This window comes from Hemicordylus capensis, chromosome 1 (genome assembly GCF_027244095.1).
Source record: "Hemicordylus capensis ecotype Gifberg chromosome 1, rHemCap1.1.pri, whole genome shotgun sequence".
NCBI lineage: Eukaryota > Metazoa > Chordata > Lepidosauria > Squamata > Cordylidae > Hemicordylus > Hemicordylus capensis.
This window is the reverse complement of record NC_069657.1, coordinates 447257064-447271324: the sequence shown is the minus strand read 5'-3', so window position 1 is coordinate 447271324 and position 14261 is coordinate 447257064. Positions and strand designations below refer to the sequence as shown.

Here is a 14261-nt window from a genome sequence, read left to right as displayed (position 1 = left end):
CATAACCATCCTGCACCCTGCGCCCAGTTTAGTTGAGGCCAGGACACCCAGCATCAGAAGCAGGAGAAAGGCCCACAGCTGAGCAGAAGAGCACCTGCTCTGTATGCAGAAGAGCCCAGGTTCGATCCTTGCCATCTTCAGATAAGGCTGGGAAAGTACCCCATCTAAAAAACCCTACTGCCAGTCAGTGTAGACCAGGCCTGCTCAACTTCAGCCCTCCTGCAGATGTTGGCCTACAATTCCCATCATCCCTGGCTATTGGCTGCTGTGGCTGAGAATTATGGGAGTTGTAGTCCAAAAACAGCTGGGGGGCCTAAGTTAAGCAGGCCTGGTGTAGACAATAGTGAGCTAGATGGACCAAGGTTCTGACTCTATATAAGGCAGCTTCTTGGGTTTTGCCCCTACTGCAGCTAGTGCAACTTATGGACACCAGTGTCTTGGGCAGGTTTGGCAGGGCTGCTACCGCGCCATTTTTGGAAGGGCAGTATAGAAATTGAATAAAATAAAAAATAAATACGGTGAGGTGGTGAAGCAATGAGGCAAGAGGACTCAGAACAGAATTGCTGTGGGAAACAAGATCACTTAAGAATAATGTACACTACAAACCCTGGGGTCCCAGACTGGCAAATTGAGATTGCTTTCTTCAGGTTGCTTCAGCAAGACAGGATTTGGCCATGCCCTGCAAGAGAGAGAGACCAGCAATATCAACCTGAAGCAGAAGTGGAGATAAGAAAGCCCACAGATGGCTTTCTCTCTCCCCTTCTCTCCAGCCACATGAATGCTAGGAACTAGAAATCTGCACATATGCTACAATCTAGGAACCTGCACATCCTTTATCTTTATCTGCGCAGACACTGGTACACAATGGGCTATGCAAGTACTGCAGGGAACTTGATTAAGTCTAAGGAGACACACATGAAGATGGTAGTGTGCCATGCTACAGAAACCTGGTCAGGTATTACTAATGAAGTCACATTTGAGCAGAAAAGGACAAAGTTTTGCATATGCATGAATGGGAGGGGGACTCATCTCTTGAGGTAACAAGATCCCAAGTTCAGAGAAACACAAGCTCTCATAATTCAAGAATCTCTCTCTTCCTGTAATGAGCGTAAGGTCAGAGTATGCAAACCTTAGGCCTTCTGCAGTTCTTTCAGGAGAGCATAACAAAAATCTAGGTGAACCAAGCCAGGCTGCAGGAGGCTCCCCCCTTTTGGGGTGGAATGAGTCTAGATGTACCCATTTTTAGCCTGGGATGTGTGTTCAGTACATATTAATCCTTCTCGCAAGAGAGAAGACAGAACTGGCAAGAACTGAACAAGATCCATCGCTAACCAAGCAAGATGTTTCATAAGGAGTTTCCCAAGGTGTTTTGAACCTGTTCACACTGTTTTAGAGTAGGTGTATTACTCTGGTATCACCACTGTTTTTTGTTTTTAATTGTGCACTGCTTTGAGTGCACTTTTATTGTAGAAAAGCAGGATATAAGATGAAGGCTGCCAAATACACCCTTGGTTTAGCAGGCGCTAGAGTCAACTTGATCAATTCCCCCTTGCCCTATTAGGAATTCTAAACAGAAATGTTTATTTCAGAAAGCCCCTCAAGCAACTCTACAGGCAGCACACTTATCTGGTTTTGTTAATATTTATTTGCTTGAAGCTACATGAGGTAATGTACAATATTAAAAATCCAATACACATGCACACTAAAACCGAAAGCTTCTAGTCAAAGGATACCCTTCCAACCCTTTTCAGTTTTCTGTTGCTGCCTAAAGACCTTGCTTTTTACCCAAGCCTTTAATGTTTAGGGTAGCATAGTGTTTGGGACTACTACTTTTAAATTGATTTTCGTACTTTTGAACATTAACACTGCTTTCATTCTTGTTTTACTGCATATTTTGTTTTACTGTAAATTATGTACATCACCTTGGGATGATGTGGGAGGAGATGAAGAAATTCCATTAAGTAAAAGCCAACATGTTGCGCAACGCTCCGTTTGTGTTTTAACATGCATGTAGTTGTTACTTGTGCACAAAAGCAGTTGCACTTCATTTAAGAACATAAGAACAGCCCTGCTGGATTAGCCCATCTAGTCCAGCATCCTGTTAAATTCACACAGTGGCCCACCAGATGCCACTGGAAGCCACAGGCAGGAGTTGAGGGCAGGCCCTCTCTCCTGCTGTTACTCCCCCGCAACTGATACTCAGATGTTCTATGTTTGCAACAAGACTGCTCTTGCACAATTGCATGCACTTGTCATTAAAATGTAAACTGAACATTGTGCAATTTGTCACTCAAAGTCATCATGTCCTCAGTGGGCACTCCAGGCTTGGCAAATATCTGGGGAATCAGCCGAGAGGACAGAAGAAAGGCACATTTGCCACAGTCCACCCTCAACTTCCTGAGCTGGACTCAAGACATCACATTGTGAAATGGGTGCACAACATCATGGTTATTCCACTTGACAGGCATGGCTTAGCAGTAGGGTTTTGATGACCACAGATCTAATCCAAGTTCTGCCCAACTGGCTTGCATATTACTTAAGAACAGTGAAGATCCATCATTCAGATACTTACCAGGTGGAAAAAAATTCGAAGAATTTGTGAACTAGTGTTGAAGCCAAGGCATTTGGAAACAACTGACATGTTCTTGCCACCAACATGGCCCAAGAAACACCACCAAGAAATCCCAGCACATTGGAATAAATCCCACGTCCTAGGGTAGACATTTGACATTCAGGTTTCCACCTCTACACTTAAAGCTCTGTGTTTCAAGTTAGCTCTGTTTCTTCACCCACAATCCATTCCCCAAAGCAAGACAATTTGTGAGTTTATACCAAGTGATCAGCCTGACACTCTCCAGCTTCTGGATCACAACTCCCACCATCTTCAGCCACAAAAAAGCATGGATGGGGTGACAGGCGTTTTAGTCCAACAGCAGCTAGTGAACTTCAGGTTGGCTACTCTGGTTTATGCTATCAGCATCATGCATTCATTTCATGCAACTAATTCAGTTTTGTCTTAATGCTTAGGAAACCTTGAAGATCTACAGTATATGAAACCAAACACTCAAAGAATACTGAAACTGTATCAACTACTGCTTAGCATTAGAGCTAATATATTATTATTATTCTTTTATACAGTCAGACAGGTGTTATTGACTGGTTTGTTTTATCCAGACATCGAGTCCTTCCCAAGGACCTAGGATTATTAATTCGATTTCTATACCACCCTTCCAAAAATGGCTCAGGGCGGTTTACACAGAGAAATAATAAATAAATAATATGGATCTTATTTGTTAGCAGTTGACATCCAGGTTTAGACTAGTCAGGTGCATGCTTTTCTTTTCAAATGGCTCCCTCTTGTGGTTCCTATTTCCCTTTCATCTACAAACCAGTGAGCCACATCCACGTTGCTTTTCTCAGGCATCTTTTACACACAGAGTCGTATGCAAACCCAAGACAACAAGCACAAAGGTTCCATGGTGCTAATCTGCCAGACTTTCCTGTAAGGAAAAGCAGTTGACAGGTTTGGGACAGAGTGGAGGGGGACAACTTTGACTACCTCAGAACTCCCAAGAACTCTCATATGGCCGGGGGGCAGGGCGGGGTGGGGGGGAGAGATGTGCATTTTCAGATCATTTTGAACTAGTTCGTTGTCTGCAGTTGAACTACATACATTGTTATGCACAGTTTCATTTAAGCCATATTCCACCAGATGTGCTACTCTCTTTTTTTTTTAAGTCTGGTGATAAAGTTGCACTCAGATTTCCATGATAGTTGAGTCTTTAGCAACTGAAAGAATGCATTTGTTACTGACGACAGGCTGCTGGTCTCAGAGGCTCCTGATTTCCGTACAGGAGAACCCCGTTATCCATGGACCCGACATCCACAGTTTCGCTTACGGGAGGTCGGGTAGTTGGCACCCGGCCACGATATACATGAAAAAATGGCAAAAAAGGGTTAAGACTTGCATAGCCATGTATCGGGGTGGGTGGGTGGAAATGACCTCAGAGGTCATTTACACCTGACATTTTGAGTAAGGGAGCCATTTTCTGACTTGTTTTTGTAAAAGAGCCACTGTGATTCTTCATACAGAAAAAATGAGAATTGCAGCATTGGGGGGGGCATTGCTGGACAGCTGGGCATAAACAGAGCATGGTAGGGCACCCCCCCAATTCCTCCCACTTTCTGCTGGCTAGGGAACCTAACACCCCCCCACCCCATTCCCCTAATGTCCTGTTATCCACGGTTTTGCTATCTGCGCACGCATGCACGCACTCCCGAACAGAATCGTCATGGATAATGTGGTTCTCCTGTACCGTCTAAACCAGGGATTCTCAACGTTGGGTCCCCAGATCTTACTGGACTTCAACTCCCATAATCCCCAACCAAAGGCCACTGGGGCAGGGGATTATGGTAGATGAAGTCCAATAACATCTGGAGACCCAACGTTGAGAACCCCTGGTCTAAACTATACAGTTGCTGCTCCAAGTGAAGGATAAATCCCAACTCTAGTACAAGAACCTTATTTGTAATCATTGATATAAATGCCCCATTAGTAAAGTGAAAATGCTTCTTGTCAAGTTCAAACCTCTTTGCTCCATTTACCAAGTTGGTAAGAACATAAGAGTCTCCTGGCTGGATCAAAGGGGCCCTTGCAGTTCAGCATCCCCCCCCCCCCCAGCACTGGCCAGTCAAATGCTTCTAGGTGCTCAGACAGGGCATGAAGTTATGACCTTCCACCCCTGCTGTCCCGAGGATCCAGTATTCAGAGGCATACTGCCTCTGTCCACAATTAGCCAACGTTGACAGCCACAGTTAAGAGACCCCAAGGTAACTCACAGTGTTCTGGGAAGTTATCAAAATATGATTTTTAGGGAGCTATTATTGCAGGGGGAAACCAATGGAGCAAACTTGCTTTTTTTCAGGATTTCAAAGCTAGCAATATTTTATTGGAGCCTGATCAGGGAAGAAGCCAGATTCTTGGCCTCTGCAGAAAGCTTGGTGCCAGCTGTCAGGCCTGGTTCTAGGCACCAGCTGCTACTATGCACCTGGATCTTTAAATTCTCATCCCCACACAGAATTCAGTGCTTATAGGAACAAGGGGAAGAAGGGGGAGGCAAGAAGAGGACTTGCAACACGGTAAATTCAGATGCACTACCGGCACTAGATCTCCGTTTCATTTCAATTGTTCAGCAGCAACACTGAGTATATTTTCAGGCATTGGACTCCCAGACGTTTGAAGTCAGCTTTCCAGAGTTCGCAGGGTAGTCACTATTATGCCGATTGTGAGGAAACATGCATATGTGACAAGCTCACTTGGCTTAGCCTAAAGAGTCATTTCAAGGACTATTAAGCTCAGAGGCCAATACCGCGAAAATCTGATGTATTAACTACTTACGTTTCGCCCACAGTTTAATTGCTCTGAGAGTCAGCCTGAAGTTCTCCTTGTTTGGTACCAAATGAAGTATTTCATCAGTGACTCTGCAACCTGTCAGCAGATGTTAAGCCTTTATGTTAAGCAAGCAAGGCACCAGCCTGCTGAGAGACAGCAAGCTTGCTGCACAAAGACAGAGATAGCAGTACACTCTAGGAGCAAGGTTTAGTTTCGCAAGTAAATCATTCTGAACATCACGTCTTGGACTGGCAGTCAAGCAGAAATATTAGGCTTACATGGCCCATATGGCCACGATTCAGAAGAACCATGCAGCTAATTCCGCTTGACCAAGAAGGAAGCACTTCTGCATGGCAAGTTGCTTTTGAAAGACAACATCTGTTTAACATCTGCATGAAGCCACTGAGGTGAAGTGGGATTTGGAATAGGTGTTATCAATATGTGGGCGACACCCAAAGTCTTTTGAAAGAAGTCTTTCAAAAGCAGTTTGTTTTGTGATTAACTTGGATAAGGACCATGGAGATGCATGCTCAGATCCTTACTCAGTCATGAACCTCACTCAAGAGACCTTGGGCTTTCATCTCAACCTTGCCTACCTCACAGGGTTACAGCAAGGATAAAAGGCAGGGAAGTGGATGGGAGAGAACCATGTATGCTATCCTGAATTCCACAGAGAAAGGGCAGGATAAAATTATAATTAACATGGCAAAAATTACTCTTCAGACAGCAGATATAAAGACAAGTCAAACAAGTCACAAAGGGCTGGTGAAACTTAGCTGTTTGACAATTGCACAGAACTCGAGAGCCAAGAAACTCCACAGGGCAGGTTTTCATCTTCAAGCATTTATAACCCAGAGTTCTACTCTACCTGTGTAGTGTGATCTTATCTGAAGTGGATTAGATCTTTGAGCAGAACCACTGAAAAAGCCATGCAGCTTTTTTCAAACCAAGCAGCACAAAAAATATATATCAAAGACAGCCATTTCATAAAACAAGGTGAGGCGGTTGTCGCAGGTGGCAATTGGGTGATCAGCTGCCCCTCGGTCCTGCCACTGGAGCAGTTCTTTGAGACCCACCTGGCCCTCAGGCCTCTCCTCACACCCTTTACAAAGCTTGTAAGGAGCACAGGCAGGGAAGACGACAAATATTATATACTGCTTTTCAACAAAGGGTTCCCAAAGCAGTTTGCATAGATAGAACTAAATGACTTAAGTGGCTCCCTGTCCCCAAAGGGCTCACAATCTAAAACGAAAACATAAGATAGACACTAGCAACAGCCACTGGTGGGATGCTGTGCAGGGGCTGGATAGGGCCAGTTGCTCTCCCCACTGCTAAATAAAGAGAGTCACCACTTTAAAAGGGTGCCTCTTTGCTCAGTTAGCAGGGGCCAACTTTCTGGCAACCTCCCCTCCACCCGCTCTGTGCTACTTTCAAAACTTGCAATGGTTGGTTTTGAAAAGGATGTGGCCCCTGCCAGGGTCACGGGAGAGGGCAGCCTTTGGTGCCTCCCTTCAGGTGCTGCAGCACCTTGGGCCAACCCTGAACACCAGAGCATCATGTTTAAGGAAAACAGCTGGCAGTCACAGCAGCTTAGCCGTCAAGATGCTGAGCTGAGGGGGAGAAAATTCTTGTCTCAGCTATGAACTCAGACTTATGCCAAGGGGGCCAGATCGAAGGCCGAGAGGTTGCATCCACCTTTTAGGATAGCATCTCAAGGGGACTTGCCACACGTCACACAATCAAACCAATTTCAGGGTTAAGGAGTCAATGTGCTGGCAAAGTGAAGGGACCAACCTGGCAATGCGAGGTCCCAATGTCTCTCCACCTCTCCCCAAATCAGGAGCTTCCAGCCTTAGGTCTCCCGATTATAATGGATTACAACCCCTGCTATCCCCAGCCCCAGGGGTCAAATTCTGCTGGGGATAATAGGAACATAGGAAGCTGCCATATACTAAGTCAGACCAACATTGGTCTATCTAGCTCAGCATTGTCTTCACAGACTGGCAGCGGCTTCTCCAAGGTTGCAGGCAGGAATCTCTCTCAGCCCTATCTTAGAGAAGCCAGGGAGGGAACTTGGAACCTTCTGCTCTTCCCAGAGCGGCTCCATCCCCTGAGGGGAAGATCTTGCAGTGCTCACACATCAAGTCTCCCTTTCATATGCAACCAGGGCAGACCCTGCTTAGCTAAGGGGACAAGTCATGCTTGCTACCACAAGACTAGCTCTCCTGTATGATGTAGGACCACAGCTCTAATAATCGCAGCAGCCTTTGGCCATTGGGGTTGGGGATAGCGGGGGTTGTAATCCATTATAATCTGGAGACCTAAGGTTGGAAGCTCCTGATTTGGGGAGAGGTGAAGAGACATTGAGACCTCGCATTGCCAGGTTGGTCCCTTCACTTCACGGTAACATTATAAACCCGTGCTCTCTATTAGCAGTGCAAATATCAAAGGATGTGGCAAATATTGGAGAGGAATATGTTACGCATTTAAGAGTGGGGAATTTGCAGGATGTTTCGGTCTTGTGGGTAGAGCTAGAAACTACTGAAATTCTTCAATGCAATGTATAATTTATTCCTCCATCTGTAGTACTGGGATAATCGTGATCTCTCTTACATGGCTGCTGGTAAGGGCTAGAGAGATTATGAAGTGTTTGCGCACACTCCAAAGTGCCACATTAGTGCTAAGTGTGATTATTCACACCAATCTATCAGATCAATCCAGCCGTAGGGAGATCCTATTTCAGAAAGCAAAGGCTCACACAACCCTAGAAGGCCATGTGTTCTTAGCTTTAACAAATGTGCATTGTTTAGCACTACGTATCTATAAACGTCGTCTGCTGGAATAGCAGCTTTTGGCAGTCACACTGGGGGTTTTGGAGCAATAACTCGGTGCTTACCGTTTAAGCTCCGAATACATCTTATGTCGAGGCTCCTCAGATGGGAGTCGTCCCGAAGATCCAGGTTATCGGAAATAGTCTGTACGGCCAGCCTGGCAAATACGAGGTCGATCTGAAGAGAGACAAGTGAAGGCAGTCTATGGAGTGACCCCAACAATCTGTATTACCAGACATCTGGAGTATTGGCTAAGCCTTCAGAACCTCAGTTAGGGTGGGAGAAGTGCACACAAGGTGTTCCAATATAGCTTGAGGACTACAGTTTCCCGTTAATACATCTATGCTCCATTCAGCAGCATATCAAGCACTGGCTTGTCTGGTGGCTACTCGGGGACAGGCCTTCTCCCTTGCTGCCCCGAGGCTTTGGAACATGCTCCGTGTTGAAATAAGAGCCCCCCCCCAATTTCTTACAACCTTTAAAAAGGCAGTCAAGACACATTTCTTCACCCAGGCTTTTAATTAGATACTGTTTTAATAGTTTGATGAATAGTTTTAACATTTTAAATTTTAAATAGTTTTAATCTTTTTATTTGTTTTGTTGCAAACCGCCCAGAAACTTGCATTTTCAGCGGTATACAAATACGTTAAATAATAAAAATAAACAGAACAGTGACACAAAAGCCCTATTTCACAAGTTATGTTCAACACTTGTACAAGTGCACACAGGTACAACTATTCCACACATTATGCTGAACACATGTATAGCAGTAAACTTCCTATCTGTACCATACATTTGAGGGACCTGTATCCAGGTTCACTTGAAACATGAATGCAGGTACAGCCATTCTCACAAACATGTACAAGTAAACAGATGTTTGTACACTCATACAACATAATGTCTGAATGACACTAAAGTGGCAGGATCCAATACTTTACTTTCATGAAATATCTTTTATTTCTAAAAATTACTTATGGATGCCTACGCAATATTAGGCAAGCCTGGCAATTTTGAAGTTGTAATTAATGTTTTTCAGGTGATTATCCTTAGGAACTGTGTGCGAGTACCTATATGACTTACTGAGTATTGCATTAAAATTAATCTATTTCCATATGAAGCTTTGAATGTCAGTAAAACATTTAAACCACTTTAAATGTCTATTGACTTTTCCCACCAAGTATTTCAGATGAACTACTTGGCTACTTGAAAAATGTTGAGATATAGCATGGAAAATTAATGTGGACTAAATATACAAGTCAAACAACATGCCAAATCAGATCCATTTAGGGCATTAGGAAAACTTGCATAGTTAATTGCAGATTTTATGGAAATGAGAAAACTTACGTGGGAACTTTTTCTGGACCGCTCCCCCCCGCCCCAAGAGAAGTTTCTAATTCAAATTTTTCTGGAAAACCCAGATCTCTGCACAGTGGCCCAATTCAGATGGAATGGAAAACCATCATTTTCTGCTATGCATATGAGTCACACACTCATGCACTCCTGTTTTATCTCCTTTGCAAGTCATAGGACAAGACTGAAAGTTTCTGGTTTCCATTTAAAACTAACCCATGCATAGCTCCACTAAATTCCAAGTTTGGGCAACTACGATTAATTGTAACTATGGATTACAAACCAGGCTCTGGAGCCAGTGAGGGTCTTTGTTTACCTCCAATCATGGAAGCTCCATTAAACACATCGTGACTAATAGCCACTGAGATATGTTACCTTCATGAATTTGTCTAATCTGCTTTTTTTAAAAGGTACTCTAAGCTAGTGGCCATCCCCATGCCAGCTAACGACATAAATTAATAACAGTTATGGATCGCATTTGGTTTTTTAACAAGGAAGCAGCCATGGTTTTACCTCAATACCATCAAATTCAAACTTGATTACTGGTACATATGCATCTTCTACTGCCTGCAGGAAGGAGAGGAATGATATATAAACCCTATATTGAAAAAGGGTTTTCACAAATTCACAATCTGAGAATAGAAACAACAATCCTAGATAAGGTCACATTCTATACACCCCCTCACGAGAAATGCAGAGTTCAGATTCCTCATTTTCCCTAAGAAAGCAATCTGCATTCTCTTCAACAAAACCCAAGCCTTACCTCCTATTCACATTTAAACTTATAAGAATTAATGATGAGTGGTCGGTCACCACCTCCCTCACCCTTGCCAATCCATACCACAAAACAGGAAGGAAAAGTGGATATTTGGTGAAATAATCCACAATGAACTCAGTCCAAGACTTGATCAGAATGTTCTCCCTACTGCTTCTTTACCCAGCTTACTTGGAGCCAAGATGAGTGAGGGTCTCATGGCTGGCATCATAGTAGAGTCTCTTAAACCCTAAAAGCTACAATCAATATGTTGGGAATTCTCTGTGGTAATTCTCTTTTTCATTATAGCAGAGTGCACAGAGGCACAACACAGTGGAATTTACTTAGGCATCCGTGTATGCTGAGAGTAAAGTAACTTGGAGCCAGTTCATAGTTTCAAATCAATATATAAGACATTTATTAGAGAACTCCATTCTAGATAGGAAAGTGAGGAGTTAGGATCTCTAATCTAGCTAGCTAGCTGGATGCAGATGGATTCTGCATCTTCTCTGCACACATGGTGGAGGGAGAGGAGCTTGCCATGTTGCAAGGTAGTAGGAAACAGGAAGAGAAGAGAGGGAGGAAGTTAATCCCTAAGAGTACCAATCTACATTTCAAAGGGATAGTGTCAGAGCAGTAGAGAAGGGATGACCAAAGTCTTGACCCTCCAGCCCTCTGACTCACTAGTCTGTCCTCCACTGTTTTTGAGACAAGAGACAGCGCATAGTCCTTAACTTCCAACACAATATACATATTATCGAGAGTGACAGGAACCATGGGAAATGTAGTTCCTATGGTTCCCAACATCTATAGATACTTCTGTGAATATGTGCAGCAGCACCTGTGGAGAGCCAGTCCTGTGGTAGCAAGCATGACTTGTCCCCTTTGCTAAGTAGGGTCTGCCCTGGTTGCATTTGAATGGGAGACCACATGTGAAAGCACTGTAAGTTATTCCCCTCAGGGAATGGAGCCACTCAGGGAAGAGCAGAAGGTTTCAAGTTCCCTCCCTGGCTTCTCCAAGATAGGGCTGAGAGAGATTCCTTGCCTGCAACCTTGGAGAAGCCACTGCCAGTCTGAAGACAATACTGAGCTAGATAGACCAATGGTTTGACTCAGTATAAGGCAGCGTCCTATGAACCATATTTCCCATAGTTACCAGCAGTTCTGAACACTGCAACATGTACTTGTGGCAGCATTTGTAGATGCTGCAAGGTCAACATCAGCATGGGAAATGGAAGCTCTCATCATACCATATGTGATAGTCTCCAGCACTCAGGAGCTGGGGAAGAACTAGCCAAAGCTGTTCCCAGAGTAGACAGCATTGGACTAGAGAGACCCCAATGTTCGTACAGGAAACCAAGAAAGAGTACACTTCAAGCAATGCTTTTCTGTGGAGCTTTTCTGTGACTGAATAGGATCCCGGGTGATCCAAAGACCGACTTCCGGTGGGTTGCTGATACGTCCATTTAACAAGGGCAACACATTCAACCAATGAGCAATACAGTTACTTACGCACATGTGAACCAGACCAATGGAGACAAGAGACTTACCCTCAAGTTCCTGATACCATCTTGGAGCTTTAGTTTTTCAAAGAATGACTGGAAGAAATCTGATCTTTCCACGTATCTAGGAGCAACACAGAGAGTATCTATATCAGCGCCTACAAAAAAAGAAGAAGAGTCAAACACGTACACAACTGGCAGCTGTTAGCCACTTAAGACCAGCCAGTTCATGCATCAGAATGAGTACCATGAGCTGTACCTTTTGTGTGGACTCCAAGCCGATAGGAACCAAAGGTAAATATTTTGCCACCACAACTTGAAGATGGGAAGTTCTGTAATAAAGTTGCAAACATGTAATCTTCCAAGCCTATGCTAAGGAGCTGCATATTAAAAAGCACCTGAAGGAAGCCATTGCTTATGAATATCCATGTCACAATAAGAATCAGTACATCACCACCACGTGCAGTGTTCCCTCTAACAAGGATTCCCAGAAGTTGTTGACTACAACTCCCAGAATCCCAAGCTGCAATGGCTTTTGTTTGGGGATTATGGGAGTTATAGTCAATAACATCTTGAGATCCCTGTTAGAAGGAACACTGGCCACATGTTGCTACAACAGAGCATGACATTTTGAAGGCAACCCCATCCCCAGTCACTTTTCAGGCATGGCTGGAAGAGGAGGTCTCCACGAACACAGGGACAATGTGCACCTTTCTGCTACAGCTGAGGATACCTGCTCAATGGCTCACTCTGTATGTGTGAGCCATCCCAAGAGGCAGCTAGAAGCCAATGGCTAAGAACAAATTCTACAAAAAGCAACAAGAGGACAAACAAGGTGTGAGCTTTAACAAGTCTCTTACCTTATTTTCACCAACTTCTGCAATCCACTCCTTGACCAAGTTATTTAATTTACCAAGAACAGCAGACCTGAAAGAGGAGAAGAAGAGTTTGTCACCTTTTAGAAGAGTGTTAAACATACCAATTGTGGCTTTTAAAGCTGTTGGTGTTTTTTTAGCAAGGCCAGAGGACTTGAATTTTGTTTAAAAGCACTTTATTTTAAACACCTCTGATTTACAAAACCAGTATGTTAGCAAGCATGATTTGTCCCCTTTGCTAAGCAGAGTCTGCCCTGGTTGCATATGAATGGGAGACTACATGTGTGAGCACTGTATTCCCCATAGGGGATGGAACTGCTCTAGGAAGAGCATCTGCATGCTTGAATGCAGAAGGTTTCAAGTTCCCTCCCTGGCATCTCTAAGATAGGGCTGAGAGAGATTCCTGCTGCAACCTTGGAGAACTGCCAGTCTGTGTAGACAATACTGAGCTAGATGGACCAATGGTCTGACACAGTACATAGCAGCTTCCTATGTTCCTTGTTTCTTAAATGTATACACAGCATCAAGCTACAGACATTGCTCCCAGATTGCCTAGGGATCTAAAACATTCTGTACACATTAATAGTTTTTGCTCCCACAGACCAATGAGACTCAATGTGTGCAGAAGAAGAATTGGCAGCATCATAGGAAAATGAGTGGGGTTAGGTCTACCTGGCCATTTACACACTTCTCTTTTGAGAAGGAAAAGGAACCATTTTTCTAGGAAACATCATTGAAATTTGGATTTTAAAAGCTCTAGTCTGTGTAGGGTTTTATCCACAACCACCAGTTCCCAAGTTTTGTCAAGCTACCCTTTAATCCAGTGATCTTTACTATTTTTCAAGCGGGAGCCACTTTGGCAAAAAACCATTCAGCGTGAAAGCTACACTGTGTGGACTTCTGCACAGTACTGCATTTTTCTCAGTGCTGGTAGTGCCCTCTTGAGAGCTCTAGGAGGAAAGTACTGGTTACGGCTACACTTTCCCGCACTCCATGCATGCCTTCCAAGATGGTACAGGGGATCAAGAGGGCTCCGCTTCCTCTGGCACTAGGCAGAGTGCAGCACTGCACCGTGAGAATGGTTGTCCTTGCATGGTGCCAGGGGAACTGTATGGAGGTTCGCAGCTTGGGGGTGCTCATTGATCTAGCGCTGTCCTCTAGTGAGGCTCAAGTAGACTCTGTGGCTAGGAGCGCCTTTTATCAGCTTTGGCTGATACGCCAACCATGACCTGAACTGGACAGAGAAAGCTTGGCCACAGTTTCTCATGCTCTGGTGACCTCTCGCTTAGATTATTGCAGTGCATTGTACATGGGTCGGCCTTTGAAAATGGTCCGGAAACTGCAGCTGGTACAAAAAGGGCTACAAGATTATTAACTGGACCGGACGTTTTGAGCATATTACACCAGTGCTTCGTCAGCTGCACTGGCTCCCAGTCAGTTTCCAGACCCAATTCATAGCACTAGTGTTAACCTTTAAAGCCCTAAATGGCTTGGGACCAGGTTGCAGTCATCCCTCGCCAACTGCAAGGGTTCCGTTCCAGGAAAACCTTGCGGTTG

The 14261-nt window shown here is 44.3% G+C and overlaps 1 protein-coding gene across 2 annotated transcripts in view; it reads right to left on the bottom strand.

Annotated features, from left to right (window-relative positions):
* PAPOLG (poly(A) polymerase gamma) overlaps positions 1 to 14261 on the bottom strand; it is a 49412-nt gene that overhangs the window by 30744 nt on the left and 4407 nt on the right. For both annotated transcript variants that reach the window (XM_053246876.1, XM_053246885.1), the window contains exons 3-10: positions 12690 to 12756; positions 12089 to 12161; positions 11878 to 11987; positions 10087 to 10140; positions 8289 to 8400; positions 5399 to 5488; positions 2573 to 2711; positions 607 to 679 (exon numbers count right to left, since the gene is read on the bottom strand). In XM_053246876.1, coding sequence (XP_053102851.1) covers positions 607 to 679; positions 2573 to 2711; positions 5399 to 5488; positions 8289 to 8400; positions 10087 to 10140; positions 11878 to 11987; positions 12089 to 12161; positions 12690 to 12756 — 718 coding nt within the window. The remainder of the gene's footprint in view (positions 1 to 606; positions 680 to 2572; positions 2712 to 5398; positions 5489 to 8288; positions 8401 to 10086; positions 10141 to 11877; positions 11988 to 12088; positions 12162 to 12689; positions 12757 to 14261) is intronic.